Source organism: Lytechinus variegatus, chromosome 3 (assembly GCF_018143015.1).
Source record: "Lytechinus variegatus isolate NC3 chromosome 3, Lvar_3.0, whole genome shotgun sequence".
In the NCBI taxonomy this organism is placed as follows: domain Eukaryota; kingdom Metazoa; phylum Echinodermata; class Echinoidea; order Temnopleuroida; family Toxopneustidae; genus Lytechinus; species Lytechinus variegatus.
Genome location: NC_054742.1, coordinates 65,305,654 through 65,330,763, shown reverse-complemented (window position 1 = coordinate 65,330,763; position 25,110 = coordinate 65,305,654). Strand labels below are relative to the sequence as shown.

The following is a 25,110-nucleotide window of genomic DNA, read 5'->3' as shown; positions in this document are numbered from 1 at the left end:
GATGATCAAAGGCTCAACTAATCTGTGACTGATCTTAATGGAATATAGCAACAAACTCTTTACCTAATGTGTAAGATAACCGTTTTGTTAGCAATTCATCAAACATTACTTTAATGTCTATGAGAAGAAAGTACTTCATTTCACAACAATAAATGTCAATTACAAATTGCAAGAACAAATTGATTCCAACGTCCTTTAAGGAATAACCTTAAAACAAACGCAGAGCTCTTCTCCGAATAGATGTTAATTCGCTTGTTTGAAAGAGATTTTTTTTTAAGACTTACTGTCCATTTCCTGAAGACCCATGACGAATCTCTTCGCCCTGCGTACATTCTCCTTGGTGGAATAGAGCATCCCAGAACGCTCCAGGAAGTGAACATCATCGGAGAAAGGCAGGATATTGAATTTGTCCGTCTCCGACATGTCATCCAAGATGGTGGACAAGGCATCCTTGACCTGAGACAGTTTGGTGCCCGACATCGAGCCGCTGATGTCGATGACGAAGATGATGTTCTTGCGGAGAACCGAAAGACCTGATGGGGAGAAGTACTGGACGAAGTAGTCGTTGAGGACCTGTGGTGTTTGGAAACAGTGGCAGATAGGAAACGCATCTCATGGGAGCGTGGAGCAATGACAGAGAGATATACTGGTGTTCTCGAAAATATTACAAGTGATAACTAAATAATTACAACCTTCATTGACGGATAAACACATACATTAAGTTCATAAAGCGAAATGGAATGAAAGATTAAATGCAATCGAATTTTATCGAATACGACAATATCAAATTCTTTATCAAAGAAGCCAAGAAAATAAGGTAAAAGATGAAAAACACTTCCATTTGTCATTAAGTATCACTGTAGTTACTACTACTCTGGCGACCTTGCTAGTATTCACCTGTATATCGCCGGCATCATTGCCGTGGATGACGTCGTACTGCACGGTATAGTCAGCCATGATCCCCATAGGGGACACACCCATCTGTTCTCGCGCCCGGGGTGAGTAATGAACCTCCCATCGATTGCTGTTACGTTTCTGGACACTACGGGCCAGTGAGATTGGATTGGACGGATCGGACTGGTCAAGGAGGTAACTGTCCAGGCGAGATAGGCCTTGAGGTTCGATGATGATGGTGTCCAGGTTCATCACTTCAACTACCTTTGATGAAGAGCATGGAAGACGTGGTAGTTACATGATGGAATCTCATTTGTTTTCATTATATTTTCAATTATTTGCTTTTCACGTTAAATGTCTAACGGTAAATATGAGATGCGTGAAAGATGCGTGAAAGCACAAAATACAAATCTTTTACGGAACGCATAATTCGTAGTACGTCTCCTTTCATACTGTGGTGAAAACATGAGGAGACTTTGTCATCCCCCATCATATTTAATAATCATGCTTTGAAAGTTGCGTTGATGATTTTCATTATAAAAAAACGCTTCAACTGAGGAATGCCGCTGTCTAGCTAATGGGAATATTGTTCATCTCAATTAGATTTTTGTCACATTGTTCATGGTATTTTAAAAAATCATGTTCTTTATCTTTAAGCAAGGTTAATGCAATGACTGACATTCTGATCCGTACCTGTTCTGGGAAGATCCCGATCTTCTGTTCGTACAATCCAAGGCGTCTTGGTAACTTTCGTTCGTAGGTCAGCCGGAAGTACGCCCTCTCACCTGGTTCAACTGGAACAGCTATCACCAGAAGATTGTTCTCAAGATCACCTCTGAAGAGAAACGGACAGAAAGAAATTTTAACGGGGAGGGGGGAATATGAATAACATGCAAGAAGTTATGCGGTAAGGAATGTGATAGAGAAAGAAGGAAATTACTGTTATCGATATGCGTGCGTGTGTGTGTGTGTGTATGCGTTTGAGGATGATATGTGTAGGTGTAAGGTATGTGTGTTCCCATTTCACACATTTTCGCCAAACCATATCCTGAAAATATCGATTAATGATAAATTTTCGTCTTTGCTTCGTTGCCTTCGGCTTTTATTTTGAATAAACAGAAATGCCAAAAGAATACCAGTACAATACGGGAAGAGGTGATTAAAGATGCTTACAATGGTGAAAGAATTCCTCCACTTCTTCCTATCTCTAGTTTTCCCAGTCCCAGTCCTGCAGTATCCTGTGGGTCGGTCACTTCACTGGTATACATCTCCCCGTTTACAGTTCTAGTGAGAAAAGAAACAATGAATTTGAATAACGTTAGAGTTTTAAATAATTTTAAACGTCATTTGCATAGTTGTTAAATAAGAAATGTTAATAAATAAGTTTTCCTTTTATCTGTGTTTATGCATTTTCGTAACATTGAAAGGTCATGTATTATCCTATTCAAACAGTAATATCGTTTAAGAATGTCTTAACAGTCATTAAACTTACGTTAAAGGCTAATTGCATAATATTCTTTCTCAGCACACAAGGTTTTACTATACAAAAATACATACATAAACAAAAAAATATGGAATCACCAACTATATGATCACGAAATCATGAATGGGTGATTATAATGTAAAGCATTGTGGTGCTATTGCTAACGATAAAATACGTAATCAGTGTTATTGTTTTGGCTTGTCTAAGCTATCATTCCAAACCATTGCAATTACTACATAATGACATTATCAATGAATTCCAAATCAATGTTGATCTATTAGCAAGCGTCATGAATTTACATTGTAAGATTAGAGATGAATGCATCTTCTGGAAGCTTTTGTTTGAAGACCGCATGCCCTGGAACCCTTCCTTCATTCTGCATCTCGACCTCGACAGTCGTTATTGCATAACGTAGGATGATCAAAGACATTACGTTGAAAAGAACAATGTTGATATTTTCCTGGAAAGGGGAAGAAAATAATAGAAATAACTTATTTAAATTTTTAGTCTATGTGTCAGACTTCCAATTTATGCTTTATTTTATCAACAATTTGTTGGAAAAGGGGATGAATAGAAAAAGATGAGTAGAATAGATTAGTCGAGTACCATTTACGAGCTATTTGTGAAGGTTAGGTTTTTACTTACATCGTTTTCCATTGCTAGCGGGGCATCTTGCAATTTGACAGGAGCTGTGGTCGGTCCATTGTTGCCTTGAAAAAAAATATTTTAAAGGTGTATCAATTAAAAATTATAAAGTTGTTACTCGTCTGTAATAAGTTCAAAGACTAGAAGGTTGCTCATAAAACAACATGATTTGCGATAGTAGTACTTGAGAATTTTGAGATTTAAATTGTCTAAAGTCTTTGACTTGCATCTCTTAGACGATAATATCATGGATGAAGTTTTGGAGAATACATATTTTCTCCAAAATAGTAGAATAATCAGCAGTCGAAAACGACATGATGGTACTAAAATGCTGTCATCTAAGGTTAATGGAATTTTTCAATTTGAATTCGTCACTTGTATGTCGTGTATGTTAAAGGCCTAGATTATTAAAGCGAAACAATCACCCTGATCTCACCTATTGCTTCTTTCAACAGATCTCTGGCACTGTTGGCCAAACTGTAACCCGGAAGTGGAACATCGTCGCTATTGCTTCCGTCGATCACGTCTCCCGTTCTTGGGTGTCTCAGAGCCAATGGAGTAAGCGGGGTTACCAGGTTATATCGCTTGGCAAGGATGATGATACGCTCTGCAATGTCGTCACGTTCGATGGGATCCCTGCTCCTTGCGTACATGTCGATCAGATCCTCAAGCCGTTTCATCACCCAGATGCGTTCAACCACGTTTGGTACCGTCCGATGGTAAGACAGTTCCGGAGAAGTTCTCTGTATATTCAAAAAAGTTTCGTTTCAAAAGGGTAGTCCCATCAATAATCTTATGATTGTTTTCCAGTGAAAATGTTTTTACTATTATTGAAGCACATTTTGTAAGATGCGGAAAAATTGTATTACCGTGATTACGCTGGGGTACTTGAATTCTTATCAAATAAAATTTAAGATAATGCAATATAAATTCACAAGTCTGCACTAACCATTCATTTTCTTATCTCATTTTGGGGGAAGCTTTAATAGAAAAAATGTTGTCTTAAATCATATAAATTCCATTATGACATAAGGTTTACAGCCTTGGCTCGACACCCAAGAGATGAGACTTATTTTGCCCTGACTTAACGTCATCACAAATTGCGCGAACCATCATGAACCACCCACAGATGATAACAAACTTACTCTGATATCTGAATTGACTCTGGTCTGGTCGGGTCCGTCAGTAGATATTGAATCTATCACCCCTCTGAGATAGTTTGATGGTGGGTTGTCGTCGAGTCTCCCGGCTACCACAAGCTCCGATCCATCGAAGTAGACAGGAAAGCGCCTCTCTGTCAGGGTGTCAGGGTTGACCACTCCGCCTGGATACCTAGCGTGAGATTCAGAGGGGATCAAGGAATGAGAGGTGTCAACACCAATGGCGTAATCATACAAATGCATATTGTTCATTAGTTATATGGGGGTGGTAGCGACAACTATGCTAAAACACCGTTTGCATTTTGGGGAAGGAGCTAAGGTGTTTAAGGTTTACGCAGAGGTACGGTGACCGATGTCACAACTGTACTTTTGCTCTCCTAAAAGGTCGAATGAATGACCGAACATTTTAAAGGATATCTTTGAAAACGTTCATTAACGAAGTGGATGTTAGTATACATGGGGTGAAAATCGCCTCAGAATCTACAAATTTCGGAAAGGTTTGTTTGTTTGTTTGTATGGTTATGACTGACTAAGTTTACTTCACTTTACTTCAGTGACTGTCGAACTTAATGGAGAAAATTCAGCTGGTTAGTTTAAATAGCTTAAAACGATCATCCTTTTAGCACTCCATCAAACGATCATCCACTTAACACTCTCTCACACAAGACACTATTCATTGCTAAAATAATATTTATGAATAACTCTTACTCCATGGACACATCGAACAAGAGCGGTCGATATAGCTCTAGATAGAAATCACGAAGCTGTTCTGTGGCACTGGAGTCTTCGTAGATCATCCTGGCAATTCCATTATTCTCGTAAGCCAGCTTGACAAGAAGATCGAAATCTGCCAGTCGACCGAATCCAAGCGTGTAGAGGGAGTGCTCCCCAGCGATAGCCTCTCGGGCGTTGTCGAGGATCTCTTGAGGATCTGTAACGCCGACCGAAGGGATGCCGTCGGTCAAGAGGATGATCATACTGAGATATTCGTCACCCGGTCTGTTGTACACAGTCTCGCTGTCTAGGAGCTCATCCGCTCTCAGAATAGCCTCGTTGAGGTTCGTTTCTAGGTGAATGGAGTGATTATCAATTTTTTTTTTCAAATGCACACATGTACATGAACAAATCTCTTGCTTCAGTAACCTTAAAGACCAAGGCAATGTATGCGCAAAATTAGAAGAACCGTCTGAAATTTACATGACGTACCAAAGAAGTAACGTCTATGATCGTGTTATTGCAAGTTTATAACCAAGATTTGGGGAAAGGTAAAACGAGACCATCAAGATAATGAAAGGAGATTAACAAGGAAATGTAGCAACTGGATAATTCAGAGTGGAATTTAAAAACATAGAGAGAATGGCTTTTTCAGGAGCATCTCTCTATCATCACCAGATGTCAAATTCTACGGGCCATTATCAATGTTCTTTATTTACCGATTTCAATCTCTAAGGCTAATCATTAATCAAAATTAAAAAAAAATTACAGATGAGTTCCAATGAGTCAACGTAAGGAAACCATTAAGTGAAAGATAACCTACCAGAGTCATCCCTGAGGCTATCGACGTAGGATTTAGCCTCTTCAATATAGCGTGGAATGGCCGGTGCCAGCCTACTATTCCCCTTCCAGTACCTAACCCCGTCAGAGAATGTAATGATGCTGAAGTAATCTCTGGGGTTGAGACGGTCTAACATGGTCTTGAGAGCTTCTTTGGTCTGACTCAGTTTGGTTCCGTACATGGAAGCACTGACGTCGATGACAAAGACTATCTGCTTCTTCAGAGCGTCCAGTTCGGATGGTGAAAAGAAGTGCACGAAGTGGTTGTCTTGTACCTGCGTTCGGAGATTCAGGCAAGCATTATGTCTGATTAAATTCTCCTCGTTTAATAAAAGATCATGATCGACCATGTTTCCTATCCAGTATCCACCGACTTGAAAGCAGCGAATATGAAACACCATGAAAATTGAGGGATACTAGTAACTTAAAAAGCTGGGCGACTGGACGCTACGACGTTTGAAACGTAAAAAAAGATAACCACAGATACAAGAGATATAGACCCACATATAATTGCATTAATGTGGTGTCGATTTTTTTAATGATATATTTGAGGGGGCGGTATTGGTTTTAAAACGAGCATACATGTATACCCTTGATGTTGCTATAAAAATAAAACACACACACATTTTAAGGCTATAGAACAATATGCATGGCAGGGGAACGCGGGGTAAGTTGTGACAATTTTTTTTTTGTGTTAGCATTGATATGATTAATAATCTTGTAGAAATAAGTATCCTGCCTTCAAATTTAATTCTTCTGAAATATTTTTCACCTATACATAACTTTCCACCCCCACACTTTGAGTCATTGTGATCTTTGAAAAAAAACGATGTCAAAAGGCTCAACTTGCCCCATCTTTGGGGTAAGTTGAGCCACCTTCTGGGATAAGTTTAACCACAAAAACTATGTACAAAATGTATGGGGAAGAACCAGCTTGTCCTTTTTTATTTCAAGTCTTTTCACTTGCTAAATACTAACATCATCTAAAAGGAAAAGAACAATCATGTAAATTTGCCCCTTTCTGCCTGCATATTGATGGCTCTTTAAGGTTTGTTTGGTTTTTTGTAAGCATTACCATAAAAATTGCCATGCCCAACTTGCTCCATGTTGGCTGGCTCAACTTAGCCCAGTCCGAACTTAATGCGACAATTTCGCATCCACACATTTCTTATGCATCTATCACGTAAAAGACTATGACAGGAATGAAGATCCATACCTGGACTAACAATGTTGTTCTTATGTCTTTATCATATCTAAAGACGTGTGTGTGTAGAAAGCACTCATCTATTTCATACCTTTTTTACTTTTTTGGCTAAAATTCATATTTTTCCCACTAAAAAAATTGTTGTTTCAAAGTTGAAAAGAATGTGGTGAGGTTAGGGGTTATGCAATCGGTCATCAATACATGACACCCCAACAATGTCTGACTTATTCATTATTGGCATGAGGACAGTGGCTCAACTTGCCCCTATGCTCAACTTACCCCGCCTTCCCCTACATGTATGCCTGTTTCTTGGGTAACATGCATCGATTTTCGCTGATGTGGATAGACCTATTATCAAATAATAATAATCAACAATGACATCTGACCTTCCGTATAGTATAGGTATTGTATTCTGTATTTCACAGAAAGCAAGGGAACTTCAGAGAAGCAGATACGGAAGATTCGTAATCACCTGTAGATGACTTCCGTCCGGAGTACGCTCGACATCGTACTTGATCACGATATCCCCATCCAGACCATTCTCATTGTAGTACGACTGATCATAGACCGTCGGGTAGAATCTAAACTGGGATCTTGTATCTGAATCCTGCGTAATCCCCGTGGCAAGGTTCAGGGTGTGTCTTCCAGTCCGGGTGTCACCATCATACTCTGCGGTCATCTCGCGGATCCTCTGGGGCTCGGTCACCTGTACGTCGATGCCGAGATCCTCTACGAGCTGGGGTAGTAAATGAGAGACAATAAAACCCTTTCTATGTATAGGCAGTATGAATCAAAGAGTACAGTTAAAGCATGAACTTTGTGGTACTGATGGTTCCATGACGTTTCCTCCCTCGACAATTCCTTCTACCGAAATTCCACACATTAAGCCAAACATATAAACCCAAACTTCAAACCTTACCTCAACCTTAACCTTAAGGATTCATTAAAGATTCATTCTCGTGTAGATAACATCATCGTGGGCAAAAATGAAGTTGAGAAGGAACCAGAGGACCAGTGTCGATGTCAAAATATTTTGATGGAGAGGGAAATCCTTTTCAATACTTGAAAACTCATGGAAGAACGGTCAGTGCCCCTCATGCAGAGGAAAATATAATACCAAAGGTAAAGGTATGATGGTGTATCATTGGAGGATCAGAATCAGTATATACCTGCTGAGGTGCGATGTTGATTCGTTGCTCATACTGCCCTCTGACTCGTTTCAAGAGTTCATCGTAAGTCAAGACGAAGGTTGCCCGTCCATTAGGTCTAACCTCTGGCAACTGCATCACAAACGCATCTTTCGTCGGGTCCCTGAGGGATAGAAAATGGAATGAGATGGGAATGGTTACTTCATGGCATGAAGGAGATATACTGAAAATGGTGTGCAAGTGACAAAACTAGAGCTTTGAGAGCTTTGCATTCTGCCATATCTGACATTTTAATGAATAACTTATGAATATAGAATACAATACTTACAGCTTCAGCTATAATAGCGTCTGAAGTTTAAGGAGAATCTTACTAAAGCTTGAAATGACGTATTGTAGAATTCAATGATAATCGATTGTTAAATATTTGATAGCACCTTCAACACACCGTGGTTGTAACAATAGGGTAATGGAACGTTTCATGAAAGAACTTGTCGGATGTTTTACCTGACAGTTACCATAGCAACAGTGCTTCTCAACCAATCAATATCAATGACAAAAATGTTGAGGAAACACTCCCCTGATTTTCAACTTGGAATAGGTTGATACGGTGAGATTTCAGACTTCCTTCACCGAAATCTACACCCAAATCAAGATTCCCATCGATTGACATTGTTTTCATATTCAAATTCAAATTTATTTATTTCACTTCCATCAAACAAAAACAAATTGAAAGAATAAAAAAAAAACCATGGTTTTACCTTCTTGCAAGCACAGCCAGGACCTGACCGCTGCTACTGGTAGCAAAGACATCACGCCAACGGCCATCACGGATATTCTGAACAACACCGCGGTAACGCTCTCCATCAATGTCACTGAAAATGAAAATACAATATCATTTAATCTACAGAAACCTCATAGCTATACCTAAGTGATCCTTGGATCCCAGCAGATATCGTGAGCGCAAGACTCCATGATCACATGTTATTGCAAATATTATACAATTATTGTTCTGTGCAGTACATATGGTTGAAAAATATAGAAATGCGATTCCTATCTAAACCAATACATCTTCAAAAGACATTTCGTTCCAATCTTTATAACTCTGATGACGATGACTTAAAATATTTTTAATGCAATGTAAAAAATGAATTCACAATATTCCTCATCACCTAACTTACACAAAAAAGTCAGATACATAGGCACCACTTGGTATTTGTTGGCTGAACTCGATAGGATGGGCTTCATAGTCAACGTTCTCATACTCGGCCTCGACTTTTGTCCGTGCATACCGTTCAGTTGTGTCTGACTCCACGTTATATCTCCTTAAAACTATTGGATTGTCCTGAAATGAGGGGTGAATTCATGTGTAAGTCATCATTGATAAATTGAAGACTATATTAAACAAATTTCGACTTTCTAAGACATGTAACTTTATGTAAGCAAATTATGATATCATTAAAGAGTTTTGATTGATAATGTGCTTACATACGGAGATTTATAAAATATATTTTTACATATTTCATAGTTTTCATCTTAAAACTTACGACTCGGCGAACTGCAGGGGCACTGGTAGTTCTTGGTTGTGGTCTCGTTCTTGGCGCTTCTGTTGTAGTGGACCTTGGTCTAGGTGGCCATGTTCTTGGTGGTGGTCTCGTTCTTGGCGCTTCTGTTGTAGTAGACCTGGGTCTAGGTGGCCAAGTTCTTGGTGGCCATGTTCTTGGTGGTGGTCTTGTTCTTGGCGCTTCTGTTGTAGTTGGCCTAGTTCTGGGCGGCCAAGTCCTTGGTGGCCATGTTCTTGGTGGCGGTCTTGTTCTTGGTGCTTCTGTTGTAGTTGGCCTGGTTCGCGGTGGCCAAGTCCTCGGCGGTGGCCTTGTTCTTGGTGCTTCTGTTGTAGTTGGCCTGGTTCGCGGTGGCCAAGTCCTCGGCGGTGGCCTTGTTCTGGGTGCTTCTGTTGTAGTTGGCCTGGTTCGCGGTGGCCAAGTCCTCGGCGGTGGCCTTGTTCTTGGCGCTTCCGTTGTGGTCGGCCTTGGTGGCCAAGTCCTCGGAGGCCATGTTCTCGGTGGCCAAGTCCTTGGTGGGTCAGTTGGAGGCGGTTCTGTTGTAGTTGGAGGTGGCCTTGTACGAGGTCTGGTTGGCGGAGGCTCTACAGGACGAGGGTCGCAATTCGCTCCACCTATACCTGCCGCCATCTCTCCAACCCTCCCGAACGACGGTCCAACCATAGACCATTCGAAGCCACTAGGTCTAGACTCGACAATCCTTGTCACAGACACCCAATCATCGCCCTCTTCGCCAGGATCCGGTACGCGGGAAAGAACCATGCTCATCAAAGGTGTCAGCAAGTTATAACGACGTGATATGACACGGGCACGCTCAGCTATGGAGCGTCGTTCCACTGCATCGTCTGCTAGACGGTACCTATTGAACAACTCTCGCAACGTCATGAATGCGTAAGTCCTCTCAACGAAGTTCGGAGGGATGGTACGGTCGTTGACTGTTTGAGGATTCTGGAAAAAAAAAAGGTAAGGGTACCATATCAAAAGGAAGATTTATCCAGTTATGGCATCCAAACAATTTCTGAATATACCCACCTACAATGGAAGAGACTATTCTATCGAGTAGCGCTAACAATACTGATTTTTTTTAATTTCCACTGTAAATGTAACTATAGCATCTAATTTTATATTTAATCATTTATTTACAAAACATTTGGCAAGTGTGAAAGCAAACTATACTTGGAATCACGATTAAAGTCATATTTGGATCTCCATTATAAGAACGTTGTTTACTTAATCATTTATCAGTCAATCAATCCTGACGAACTTGGTGTAACTACTTACCTGCATAAGCGAAAGTCTTGCATTCTTTTAGAGAGACAAAAAGAGAAAATATTGAAAGGGCTGATAAGTTCTCTTATATATGGAAAAAATCAATATACTACACAGAATGATTCCTGACTTATTTGTTACTGTATGACAGTATAAACATAATTATATTATTCATAGGTGCCTTTTACCAGGTTTACAGTTGTTTCTGATTTCAGAATCTGAGTGAAACGATTTACGTAAAGGTACAGTTGATTATGGATTGAAGCCACATGAACTTGTGGATTATCAAATTTAGATAAATAACTACATACTAAGGAATATATATTCTACGACACCAGTGAAGGTAGTAGCTCAAGTGGTAAACCGGGACGGTGTTGGAGCTTGATCCGACACTCCTTTTTATATTGGTTTTAGGAATCCTAAGTTGGGGTCTAACCCCCCACCCCCCCGATCCGCCACTGAGTACAAATTCTGTGAGTTTGACCGAGCTGGGTCCCGTAACACAAAGGTTAGCGATTGATCATACGCTTGATTTTTACGATTGATTGTATATTGTAGTCAATGCAATCAATCGTAGACAAATGTTCTACGATCATTGCTAAGCTTTGTGTTTCGGGCTCCTGGATGGGCTTTTGAGGTGCAATTTCTTGGCTTACCCTCAAATTGACATCCTCTTTAAAGGTGGTGACGCCATCAGCACCAACAGCAGTGATCTTGATCGGCAAATATCGGAGATCATCGGAACTGAGTATTCCCGAGACGGCGAGTTCGGAACCGTTGAAATAGTTCGGAAAGGTTGTGGCTGAAGTGCTTCCGGGTCTCACGGCATTGTTGAGGTATTCCACAACAATGTTAAAGAGCAGGGGCGTGGCAACCTCGCTGTAGACTCCTGCAGAATATGGCGGTAGTATCAATATGCTAAGTTAAAACATGATGTCATGAAAGGATCATCCTTTTTTTATCGAATTGAATTGATTATCAAAGTTTTGAAATGCTAATTAGGTTTTAGTTTGTGTGTCAAGTGACAATCGGAAGTGAGATTTAAACATCTGAACATGGTTAAATCAGGAGAAATGTGTATTTTATGAACTAGACGAGTTTTACAAAGGATACTCTTCTTTCAACCATTTTCCTTCGTTCCTACAATACTTAGACCTACAATCGGATAACGTTTCCATTCTTTTTAATGTATGTGTACTGACCTTAACGAAACAAAAGAGTCTTATCTAGACGAACCATATCGGAAACTGTCGATCTCTTTCACACAATTAGTACCACCACGCAAAACTTTCAAGATCATCTTATAAATACAATTTTTCATAATTCTAATCATGCGAATTCATGCACATTCTATCAACTGTTCTCAATCACATACCACGTAATTGCCCGGCAGCAGACGAGTCTTCGTAGATCCGTCTGGCCATACCACGGTTCTGAAGGGCTAGTCGCACCAAGAAATTATAGTTCACCAGCTTGCCGAACCCAAGGGTCACTATAGAACACCGCTGGTCATTGGCGTTACGGACGTTACGTTCGATAGCGGAGAGACTCGTTACACCAACGGATGGTTTCCCATCCGTTAGCACGAAGAGGATGCATACCATTGGGTTGGAGATGGTCGAGTTCATGGAGCCAGTGGTTTCAAGGAGACTGAGACCCTCTAACAGGGCATCGTTCAGGTTGGTCCCTATGGAAGGCAACACAATAGAAGGAGACAGTCTTCACTCAAAGGCTTGAATAGATCGCCTGTCTTTACGATATTGTAATCAAGGTTGAACTACCGATGCAATAATAGACATTCCGACATTGGTGACATTAGGGACCACTAGAAATTTCGTCAAAAGTTCATGTACATTTTTTTTTCAATATCAGTAATATGGATACTCCTTTATATGATGTTCAGTCAAGTTTCAGAAGCAAACAGGAAAACCAAAAGCGTACTGCAGATTGGTCTTACATTGTTTACAAACACCATTTCATCTGTCAGTTACCAAGATTTCTTGTGAATATGCCTCGTATGTATACACGTTTTTAAAAATACTTATGATACCCCTCTCCCGCCCTTCCCTTTCCAGGTTTCTTGTATGATGTCATCAAAATAAACGAACGTAGAGTTCGTTTACACTTTGCAAAGTGTTGACGCCCTCTACGTTCGTTTGTCACGATTGGCTTACCTCTTTGAATGTCGAGTTCGCGAATGAAGTGCTTCGCATGATTGATGTTGTACGGGTTCACATCGACCATTCGTCCGCGGTTCCAATCATCGTAGACGTAATCGGAAAAGGGCAAGATATTGAAATGATCGCGATCGTTCATCTCGTCGAGAATGGTGTACATCGCCTCTTTGGTCTGTTTTATCTTATTCCCGTACATGGAAGCACTGAAATCGAGGACGAACACCACTCTTTTGTTCACAGCTCCAAAGTTGGCAGGTGCGAAACGATGGATGAAGTTGGTTCCCGAGGTCTAATGTTACACGTTAAAAGAATAATAAAGACTCTTTAGTCAGTACGAGTTTTTACGAATCATCTATTTTTATACTTTATTTTGGGTTAATGTTTTTAAGTAGAATTCGATACATGGGATATAGGCCTACATTATCAAGCTAATTGGCCAGAACTATAGGTATTAGAATCAATCAATATCAACATGTCTATCAAATCGAATGAGATAATGGATGAAGATCTCAACCCAATGTATACAATCGTTTGGTACCAAAAAGAAAGGTATTCTTTTCGTGATGCTTGATCTGGCAAAAGATGTTCCTTCGTAGCTAATATATCAGACATGTAAGCTGGAACTTAAGTAAAGAATTAAATAAACAAAGATTACTAAATCAAGTTATGACCACTGTAATCTCAAACAGATCCTAACTTAGACGCAAAATACCAGAATAAATTTTTTATACAACGTAAGGAAGTGATGTGAGAATTGTAAGATGCGGACTGGCATACCTTCACTGCTCAGAAAGTATGAATAGTAAAGAGAAAACGAAACAACCGGCGGCTTTGCGTCCTGTCACTCGGAGAGGACATTTTCTCACCTGTACTTCCCCTACACCGGGAGGATGAGCGATGTCATATCGGATGATGAAATCTCCGTAGATACCAGGAATATTGTAACGGTTCATGTAGCCATCCTGCTGCCGTTGGGTCGGGCGGTAGTCGATCTGACATTGCGTCGTCCCGGTCCCCGATGTCCGTGTGTTCCTGAGATGACCACCGAGGTCGTAGACCTTACCTCTGTCATTACTGGCGGCTATAATGAGACGAAAATGACAATTAATATGAAATTTTCTGTTATATTTCACCACGGCTCTTTTTGCGCCACTCTTTCTCGATTTATATTAAAAATATGTATTCTGGTTAATTTGCATGTTCACTATTTAAGATTTTGTTTTAAGAGCAAATATCTTTATGTACAAAATTTTAATTCTCTCTAACAAGAAATTCGCATGAAGAACCTTGGACGTGCATACACCACCTTTAACCTAAAAAAAGGTTTAAGATTTTAAATCTACCTAAGATGTGAATATATATAAGCAACTAATACTCAGATGATGTGAGGTACAATTTACAAAGATTTGTGATTAATCTAATTAGCGCTTCTATCGGCTTTCATCATGAATGATGACAGCGCGCAAGGATTCTCCAAAATAATACCAGGAGACGGCTTCATAAAGCTGTTCGTAAGTTAAGAGCGACTTTAAGAACGACTGGGGATTCTTTCTTTTGATAAATGGTATACTCATTGGCAATGGTTTAGCGCGTAAGAAAGGATCACCAGTCGTTCTTAAAGTCGCTCTTAACTTACGATTAGGTTTTGGAAACCCACCTAGATTGGCAAGATAATATAAAATATTTTGGGTACACCCGCCATTGCTATGAGTAATGAGCTTTCTCACTTGTTGTTTAAAAATTCAGTGACATGTAGAATACATTTCTCTTTGATTGAAAAACATGACGTCGATAGCTTTCCATAGATTTAGAATGACAAGAAGAATCATTTGATGAAACTCAACACTTGGTATGGCGGGGAGTTACTTATTCTGCCGAAGTATTGGGCGATATGGACACATCAATAGAACATTGATGAGGGATTACTTACTGGATTACTTACTGGATTGATTATGTTAGACTTGAAAAGGCGTTTGACAGTATTGTGCATAAGATTCTCCTCGATAAATTATACTTTATAGTATACGAGGTGTCAACCTCAATTGGTTTAAGTCATATTTATCCTCTCGATCTCAATACGTTTATATGAATGGTGTCAACTCTGATTATGCTACCGTTGAATGTGGCATACCACAAGGTTCAGTGCTTGGACCATTGCTATTCTCTCTATATATAAATGACATTGGTAAAGTAATTAAAAATTCAAAATTATCACTTTATGCTGATGATACATGCATTTATTTCAGTTCCAAAAATGCTATTGATATAAAATCTGAATTGGAGAGTGATCTCCAAGCAGTATCAGAGTGGCTTGCATGTAACAAATTAAAGTTGAATATAGCTAAATGTGAATTTGTTCTTATTGGTACCCGAAATCGTATACACAAAGTTGATAATGACATAACTGTATCCTTGAATGGCGAATTGCTAAAAAGAGTTACTAAAACAAAATATCTTGGAGTTGTTTTAGATGAATTCCTAGATTGGGGAGCTCATATCAGTCATATGAAATCCAAGATTGCTAAATGTATGTATCTTTTGAAAAGAATTAGACCTTATATATCTCAAAATCATGCCCTAATTTTGTATAAAACTATTATACAATGTCATTTAGACTATTGTGATGGAGTCTGGAGTAATACGGGTAAAGGGTATATAGAACAACTAACTTTGTTACAAAAACGAGCTCTTAAATTAGTATTGATGGTATCCAGAAGGTATCCAACAGAAGACCTCTATCGTCAATTAAAAATTGACAAAGTCACTGATAGGCTTAGAATGAGAAAGTTAATAATAATTCACAAAATCTTGTATGGAGCTGTTCCAGAATATATAAGTAGACGATTTAATTATCAAATATATTACTATAGAACACGCAAATCGGATTATAGTCTTTGCATCCCCAAAGTAAAAACAAATTATGGGAAAAGGCGTTTAGAATATAGAGGTGCAATTGCCTGGAATAATCTTACAAATGACTTAAAAGGAATAAGGTCCACTTTCAGCTTCAGATCACAACTAAGACTCCATTTAAATGAAGCTACCATTATTAATGTGCTTTAATTAAATCTCTAATCAGACATATTAAGATTTATATAATGATTTCACTTGGGAAGGGTGGGGAAACGCAAGGGGTACAAGGGATAACGATTTGTATAGTTTTAGTTTTTTTATAGTTTTTTTTTGTAGGCCTATTTATCCACTTTAATTGTTTGTATCCGTGTAATATTTTGATTTTTTTACTTTGTTTGCTTAAAAACTATGATCATTTTTGTGTATTGAATATTGTATATTGTATCACGGCCCCAATGAAAAACAGCTATGCTGAATGGGCTTTTTAACCGTGGTGAAATAAATGAAGTGACATCAAAAGACATCATTGATGTTAAATTTCGTTTACCTACAGGGGTGAATTCTTATTTCATGTGTTTTGTACACCATGACTGCATGTGTGGAACAACTTCATTTAAAGAAATATAGATAAATATATAAAACATAAAAGCTAAAATTGGAACTATAACGAAAACTAAATCTTGAAAATCAAGAAGGAATAATCCTTACTAGTTCGATGGAGGCCTGCCATACTGTCAGTAAGGAGAGATGAAACAGACTCGGTGTAAGATCTAGTATCGATACCGGCCTCCGATCGTTCGATACCTTGAGGCTCAGTCACTGTCGAGTAGATACGGAAGTCATACACACTCTAGGTGGGAAATGGAATATAATATGATTACAATAACGATAATAGAGAACTGTTGCCTGAATTTAAGCTAATATCATGTCATGTTTACAGAAACGTTAAATCAAGAAAACTAGCAAATCATACAATAACAGATGATTAAAAGAAGAAAAGTTAGATATGGCTTGAAAAGCAAGAGGAATTTGAGATATTATCTATTAGAGAGTTTATGTAGTTCATGTCATGACATCCGTGAACACCTTTATACCTTTGAAAAAAGTGTACAGAATGTGCCCTCCATTGGGATAGGGCGACATGTAAGGAAATTTGAGCATGATAGAAGTTGTCATGATATTGTGTTGTGGCGTCTCAATTTTGATTGAAAAGGGGCAATTTTTCTTGATATTAAATTCATGTCTACAATGGGATTGAACTCCCCAACTTTGCCACTGCAAGCACAGGAATATCCCATTGCACCAAGGACCGATTACTTTATAGGTTTATAGTTCGTGTCTATGAACATCAAGGGCGCTATCAGTATAGTATCTTTTAAAATATTCATGAAGTGTAGTCTTTGACGGCACAAACCTAACCTGACCCAGGTAGAAAAGGCCGTAGTAAATAATAATTTAGGCCCTGTGGATGGGGGACGTGTACCCCTAGGAATTCTGCAGTCTATATGCATGATGAGAGTCAGTTGTCTTGTCACCCCGGCTGAGAAGAAAAAATCTCAACAAATTGCCGCACCGTCCTGTTTGAAATGGTCATGATGGTCACGATGCACTGGCGGATCAAAGGGGGCACAGCCGGCCCGTGCCCCCTCCCCCTTTGAGAGGTACAATAAAAATTTGTAAAGTAAATATGCATTTGTAACACAAGTGTGCCCCCCCCACCCGTTTCGAAAACGAGGACATTTTTGCTTCTCAATTTTTTGTGTGGACAAAATGACCTCGAATTTTGGGTGAAAACTTTTTTTTGGCTTGTCAAATTTTCCACAGGAAATTGTGCATCCCTTTTTGATAATCCTGGATCCGTCCCTGTCACGATGGTATAGGCTTTGGAATCGTCCAAGCTTTCACTGTATATTGTCTCACCTGACTTGGTCTAACGCTGATCCTCTGTGTGTACCAACCATTCTGGCGTTCCAGTAGTTCTTGGTACTGTATCATCAGCTGGACGTTACCTCGAGGGACAGTATCAACAGTCACGGTAAACAGGTTCCTGGTTTGTTGTCCACTGTGTTAAAACAAAAGAAGTAAGCTTTTATTGTGTGAACGGAGGTTATTACATCAATAATAAAGTAATTATTTTTTTTACTTCATGTTAAGTGCCTGAGAACAATTTATTTCTTACAATATTAGTTTCCCTTTGAACGTGTCAAAGAAAAGTGAGAGTAGAAGAATATAGAAAATTAAGAGAAGGATCATTTCACACAGGATGAAAAACGAAGAAAGAAGAAGAGGAAGAACAAGAAGAAGAAAGGGGGGAGGAGGAAGACAGAGGAGGAGGGGGAGGTGGGGGAGAGCAAGAACAAGAAAGGGGGAAGGTAAAACAAAAAGAGATACACTAAAATTTGGAGGGCCATGGGCAAACTCTCCTAGAAACCATTTATTCAGGTAAACGATATCTGCAATATCTCGAGATTATTTTTTTTTCAGATATGTTACACATTAGTTTTATAATTTTCACACCTGAACATCGAACCTTAATCAAGATAATTGAAATAAAAAAAAGTTCCTTTGAAAACCCGTATACATGGATCGTAAAGTTATTAAATATGTTCCTTACCCAGTAGTGTATTCCATTTTTTCCAGACTTGATATCGATACGTCTGATGGTTGCGACAGATCGCTGACTAGACATCTATCGATAGCATAACCCTGGTATCGCTCCCCATCGACGTTCCTGATGAGAAGTGAAAAGAAATATAAATCATTATCAAAGTCTGGCATCGGGCTGCGATTTCGTAAGAGTTTTGGTTCAACTAGAGGGGGGGGGGGCGAGACGACCCTCTGACAAAGGCAGCTGCACAAAATTTAGAAATGGAGGGTGGGTGACGTACCCCTGTCCACACCCCCCCCCCCTCTCCGATCGCCACCAATGATGAAGAGGAGGGAATCACCAAGAGAATCAATCAGCGACGAAATTAAATAATTTAAGAGATGACCCCCAAATGTGATCCCTGGCGCCTCTTGCCAACAAAAATGAAGGGGGGGGGGGGCGTTTCATGCAAGGACTTTTCGGAGGTTTTATCCCATTTCAAACACCATTTGCCTCTCTGCCAATCAGAATCAAGGAAAGTTGTCAGATCTGACAGCTTGTCGGACATAAGATGTTGATGAACACTCCCCTATTAAAGTATGATTGCTTGGAAGGTATGACAATTTAAGATGACAACTGTTAACACTATTTAATGTAATTTTGGTCTCATCAAAATCATATCTTGGGTATGAGGAATATGTTATCCTATGCGCCGCTGTATATTCATAATGTTTACCGGATTATATCAGTCACATGATTTGTTTGTTATATGTAAACTGTGAGGTCTACGTCATTCACAGACAGTTAAGTTCGTTTCCGTAAAAAAATGTGTAATTGTTAAATAAATTTAGAGGTTTGTGTCTATTTTGCAACCAAAACCCTGAATTTAGAGGGAAATAATATTTTAGCAGTGGCGTAGTTTTAGACAACGAGCCATTTTGTCTATAAATGTGAAAACTAATAATATGCAGAAAAAATAATATAATTACATATTGAAATCGGTGATGTACGAGTTGAGTGGGAGCAACAGATCGAATGAGACGCTTTGTCTGACTGATGCCGGATTTCGGATGTAGGCTCTGATCGTTGTACTGGCAAACCGAACGGCTATCCGAGACTCGACATGAAACCGGACTATCTCAGGAGGGACTGGAGTCTGAATGAGGAGAGAGAATGATTATGCTGAGGTTTGAAAAAAGTTTGAATAATCGCAATTTCAAATTTTCAAATCTGATAATGTTTCAAAAAGGGAATGAATTATGAATCACGAGGCAGTAGGCCTACGGCGACTAGCTTAGCACTCTATAAAAGGCAAGAACAAAGGCACAGAAGATGATGAAAATAAATGACGACGGGAAGAAGAAGAACCGGAGAAGAAAAAAGAAGAATTTGAGTGAGAAAGAGAAGAAGAAAAAATGTAGTGATGATAACAATAATAATGGTAACAATAATAATAAAAAAAGAGTAATACAAAATTATAATAATAATAGTAATAATGATAATAGTAATAACAATCATTTGATAATAACAACTATGGTAATAATAATAATGATAATAATAATACATTTTTTGAAGCATTAAAAGTCAGCCTGCTTCTGGACCGATTATACAAAAAGATTATAAGGATTACATTACAATGATTACATACATTTTACTTAAAAGGAGGGAAAGTAATAAAAGCAGAAATGAAAGAAGGAGTAAAGGAGAAGGAAGAAGAAGATGGCAAAGTAGAGAAGAAGAAAATAGAAAGATAGACAATTCCCTAATTCATTTAGTTGATAATGCAAACGTACCACATCAGCTGCTTGTCTCTTGACTCGATCTATCAGATCTTGCTGAAAAAATGAAAATGAAATAAAATTCTCCTTAAGCAATGCGTATTAAAAGACTACCATGACTTACATAGATATAAACCCCCCCCCCAAAAAAAAAGAGAATGAATAAAAAAGCACGTGTGTCGATCTATTTTTCAAGCAATCGGGGGAAAAGATACAATTGGACTCTTCATGAATTGAAATGCATCGGACGACTTCACAGGAGTTATTATCCCCTATTCATGAATCATATCATGTATAGAACCCGCCATGCCTACGGTAATATGATTTAAATAAAACTTCTTATAAAACGATTATGGGGTTCCTGGTTATACATCCTCAGCTGAACAAATCTTCTAATATCATAAGAGCGAATATGTATTGTAAAATTGGATTTGCATGGTTGTCATATGAGGATATTAGAAAAAAATATTTGGGTACAAGTTTTGCTGGGGACGCAAGTACAATAATAAAATGCAAAACAGCGCAACGAATTATTTACAAATTTACACGACGTTGATCATGTTGATTTTCGCAACAGAGTCTAAACTTGTTTAGAAAAATGATTAATAGCTATTTCATAAAAAAATCAATAAATCGGGGGGATCAAATCTGACAGGGTTGGCACCTCCGCTTTCTACCCCCAAGAATATCTCAATCTCCATGACAACCAAAGATCTCCTCCCGTCGCTCCGGTGACAGAGTGTCTTCGAGTCAATAGACCTTCCCACGCCCCCCTTGTTTGCTGGCTTTTTCTCACCTATATAAAACCTACCTATGCCAGACCGAGGTCTCTATAGTTACCAGCTATTGGTAGGAAGGTGGTAAGAATAATAATTGTTTTCAATAAAACATCCCACTCTCTGTCCTTTATTCAATGGCGGTATTTTTCCATTTTAGCGTGCGCTTACAATAAAAAAACATGCCAAAAATTGCAAATTATCGTCCGTAGCATTACCTGTGAGTATAATGTATTTCATTAAATGTAACGCGTTTCCTATCCTATAACTATGACTTAGATTTTCAAAAGGAATCAAAAGTGACATTCTAGATATCTTATAGATGGAAAAAAATTAAATAGTTACGTTTGAATTTTGACTCAATCTTTGCTAATAATAAATGTTATTATCAAAACGTTTAAAATGGTAAGATATTGATTTAAATAACAGGATATATTTTGTTAAGCTTCATTTTATTGCATATTAAAATATGAAAAATTGTCAAACAATATGTTTTTTATAAATAATTAATGTATGCTCTTGATATCACATACAAAACATACCATAATATCAATTAATTGAACATATAATTTTCAAGGAACTTTCATCCATGCTTCACTTGAAAAATAAACAGTTATCAGCATTGACCACGTATTCCATTGTACATGTATTTTGAATATTTACAGAGGCTTCTACGAAATATATATGAAGACTTGCGAATACTAATCACATTTATGGAATACTGACTTTAACATATTAAAAAAACTATATTGTATTAATGAGAATATATTTTCGTTTTAATGTTAAAAAGATATTTTGTTACTATAATTCTATATTTAAAATTAAACTATTATCATTTCGATATGTTGTGTACATGAATTAAAACTTATATTTTTTTTCAAAACTGAGTGTTAATACAAAATACTACAATACAGAAAGGGTTATAATGGAACATACAAGTAAATAAATCTCTTTAGCTTCAATAACAAAAAAACTTTTCTTGAAGAAACCTTGAAACATGTCAAACGATGTCTGTTTTGTGATGGTGAGGATTAAAAAGAAAAAAGAAATAGGTTGCATTGATGCTTTTATACATAAACCCAAAATTGTGGCCTATTAATTGTTCTGAACAAAGATAAGCTATTGTGAAGAGTATTCGCACTTTGTTTACATTCAATGTATCACGATCATAGGTAATCACTACCAGAAATATATTCAAATTTAAATTGAAAATTTCAGGCCATCAAAATCTTGCGACCCACCTTGGAACTGAAAATCGTTTTCTCTTCTGCGAATTCGTCATACTGATTTACAGATTCGTAATATAAGGTAATATATTTCAAAAGTTTAACTCAAGTTTTACTCACCGCTGTAATCGGCTTCTTCCTCAGATGTTTCGCGAAGGCGATCCATTTTTCATTAGTTTTGGAGGATGATGCATCGCATGGGTAAGAAGAAAACTGATGAACAGCAACCAAGAGCAAAATCAGGCGAAAGGCGGTGCTCCTTATCGAGTACCCCATCCTCCTTCCTTTTCCCGATCTCCACACCATGGGTTGCATCTTGTGGAAGTTCGTTCCCTGGACGTCCACTGGGCCCACACCAACCTAGTTTTGCTTCATACCCTACGACAAAAATCACGGAGGCTTCCGATCCTCAAAGAACTGAAGAACGAGGAGGTCTTTACTTCATTTCGACATATTTCCTTCAGTATCACTTCATGATCACAAAAGTGTTAAAGTCCATTTTTCTCCTTTTGTCATCCTGCGATTGACTTGTGAGTGCGTAATTGTTGTGGTTTGGGAGTTTGGCTGAAGTCAGAGTCAAGGATTCCGTGAATGGCAAGATGGGTGCAATTTTTATCACCGTCCCAAGGCAAAGCACTAGAGGAAGAGAGTTTTGAAGGAAACAATAGAAATATGGAACTAAAAAAGAAATGCATATATCGAAAGCAAAACATGGCAAAATTATCAATTATATCATGTAACCAAGGTGACGATTCATATAAATGATTTTGAAACATATATTCATCTTAACAACATTACTACTTATTTTGGTCTCCGGAAATGGTCGTTTGACATTCATATTGAGATTGTCTTTATATATACTGACAAACATTTACCTATAATCAAATCTAAATGGTATGACAATGGTGAGCAGAGTTACCTTAACCCTAATAGTACGGGGGGGGGGCTGATTAAAAAAATGCAATTTAGGTGCCTTATTTAGTTAATTAGAGCAAGCTTTATATTTTAAGCGTAAATTCGCATAATTAATTTGAAATTAGTTTTTACGTAGAATTTGATTAAACAATTTCGTAGATTATGCCAGCATGGGCAACGCGTGTGCCGATTTTCGTCGCGATCACGCAATCGACGACCGAGATCAGAAGAGGTGCCGTGGCCGAGTGGTCTAAGGCGCCTGACTATACATGGAAAGTCCGGAGTTCGATCCTCGGCCCGTGAGCAAGGCATTTAATCTACAATGCTCTTTTATCCTGCTTTCAAATAAATCGAAATGCTACATGCATTATTGCAACTAGGTGTGCACTTGTTTAAAAAAAAATAATAATAAATAATAAAAAAAATAACGGGGGGGGGGGGGCTTAATCAGCCCCATGGCCAGTCTTCTTAGGCGTCGAATTTGTCCAGTCTTTTAAGGGTTAAGACACGATACCAACATTGAGCATTTTATTTGTATATTTTGGGAAAAGTGTTAGTACCCCATCTATGGTTGATAATGAACATGCTAGAAAGTATGGGTGAATTTATTGTTTCATTTCATTTTGAAAAAGAAATGTATCATTGAAATTCTATTGCTACCGCGCCCGCACCAACACCATCATCATCATCATCATCATCATCATCATCATCATCATCATCATCATCATCATCATCATCATCATCATCATCATCACCATCACCACCATCATCATCATCACCACCATCACCACCATCATCATCATCATCATCATCATCATCATCATAATCATCATCTTCCTCCTCATCATCTTTTTCATCATTCATCCAATATCACCACCACTATCATCATTATCGTCATCATCATCATCATTATCATTATAATCTTCATCCTCATCATTTATTCATTCATTCGCCGTTTAATGAATTCATATTATTGACTTCGTCGTCATTAGCCACGTCGTCTCACCCTTCAGTGTTTTCAAGTGTTATCATAATTACAGTGCACGCACCACGAACCGTCCTCTCTGCGCACTTCGATGCGCGATAGCGCACTGTATCTATTCCACGAACCGTCCTCTCTGTTCCGATGCCCACTGTGGCGTAAATAATTGATTTAAAGGAAATATAAAGATACGGGATGACACCTTCGAACCTGAACTTTTGAACGAAGACACCGGTAAATAATTGGCTCTCCTTGTAGGTGCACTTATTGCTGGTTTTAAAAAAGCTTTCTTTAAATGCGTTTTCTGCAAAACTAACTTTCGCATCGAAGTGCGCAGAGAGGACGGTTCGTGGTGCTTGCGACGGTTTTTTTTTCAACATGAAAAAAATCATTTTTAATAATTTTTTTCCATTAGTATCGTCTGTAATATAGGATACTAATCAAAAGCATAAAAACTGGTTGTACACGTTTTAAATTGTAAATAAACAAAATTAACATAGAAATATCACATTAGATTGGCAAATATTATGGACTATAAAAGACACAAGAAATGCTATTGCAGAAAAGACAGTAAAATGACTCATCAGATACAACCACAAGACAAATCAGAACACCATATAAATGATTTAAGCAAGAATTGTTTTAGTAATCCTATTGCAGAAAAGTTCTGGTATTGTGAAAAAAGTGAAGGTGATAGAAATAGCTCGATGATGACTTGCTTACATGAATTGACTTGATTGACGTAGGATCCGTTAGAACGATCTTATCGATGCAACATTTCCTATTATTCCGAATAACAGTAGCCGTCACCACCTGACTAACTTTAGTATCAGTATTACCGATCACAGCCTAATAGAACATACGGATAGAAGACAAAGGTCAATGGGACATAAACTATCA

The 25,110-nt window shown here is 38.3% G+C and overlaps 1 protein-coding gene across 1 annotated transcript in view; it reads right to left on the bottom strand.

The window, feature by feature from the left end:
- Positions 1-22,936, bottom strand: part of LOC121411689 — a 28,367-nt gene extending 5,431 nt beyond the window's left edge. Inside the window, exons 1-26 of the mRNA XM_041604515.1 lie at positions 22,434-22,936; positions 20,327-20,368; positions 19,523-19,689; positions 18,561-18,677; positions 17,867-18,008; positions 16,655-16,796; positions 13,960-14,174; positions 13,091-13,382; positions 12,292-12,603; positions 11,573-11,805; positions 10,929-10,952; positions 9,633-10,595; positions 9,267-9,430; positions 8,847-8,960; positions 8,110-8,251; positions 7,413-7,676; positions 5,720-6,011; positions 4,891-5,248; positions 4,168-4,354; positions 3,459-3,765; positions 3,023-3,087; positions 2,677-2,837; positions 2,068-2,178; positions 1,588-1,729; positions 898-1,158; positions 285-573 (exon numbers count right to left, since the gene is read on the bottom strand). Coding sequence (XP_041460449.1) covers positions 285-573; positions 898-1,158; positions 1,588-1,729; positions 2,068-2,178; positions 2,677-2,837; positions 3,023-3,087; positions 3,459-3,765; positions 4,168-4,354; positions 4,891-5,248; positions 5,720-6,011; positions 7,413-7,676; positions 8,110-8,251; positions 8,847-8,960; positions 9,267-9,430; positions 9,633-10,595; positions 10,929-10,952; positions 11,573-11,805; positions 12,292-12,603; positions 13,091-13,382; positions 13,960-14,174; positions 16,655-16,796; positions 17,867-18,008; positions 18,561-18,677; positions 19,523-19,689; positions 20,327-20,368; positions 22,434-22,628 — 5,701 coding nt within the window. The 5' untranslated portion in view covers positions 22,629-22,936. The remainder of the gene's footprint in view (positions 1-284; positions 574-897; positions 1,159-1,587; positions 1,730-2,067; positions 2,179-2,676; positions 2,838-3,022; positions 3,088-3,458; positions 3,766-4,167; positions 4,355-4,890; positions 5,249-5,719; positions 6,012-7,412; positions 7,677-8,109; positions 8,252-8,846; positions 8,961-9,266; positions 9,431-9,632; positions 10,596-10,928; positions 10,953-11,572; positions 11,806-12,291; positions 12,604-13,090; positions 13,383-13,959; positions 14,175-16,654; positions 16,797-17,866; positions 18,009-18,560; positions 18,678-19,522; positions 19,690-20,326; positions 20,369-22,433) is intronic.
- Between the last annotated feature and the right edge of the window lie 2,174 nt (positions 22,937-25,110).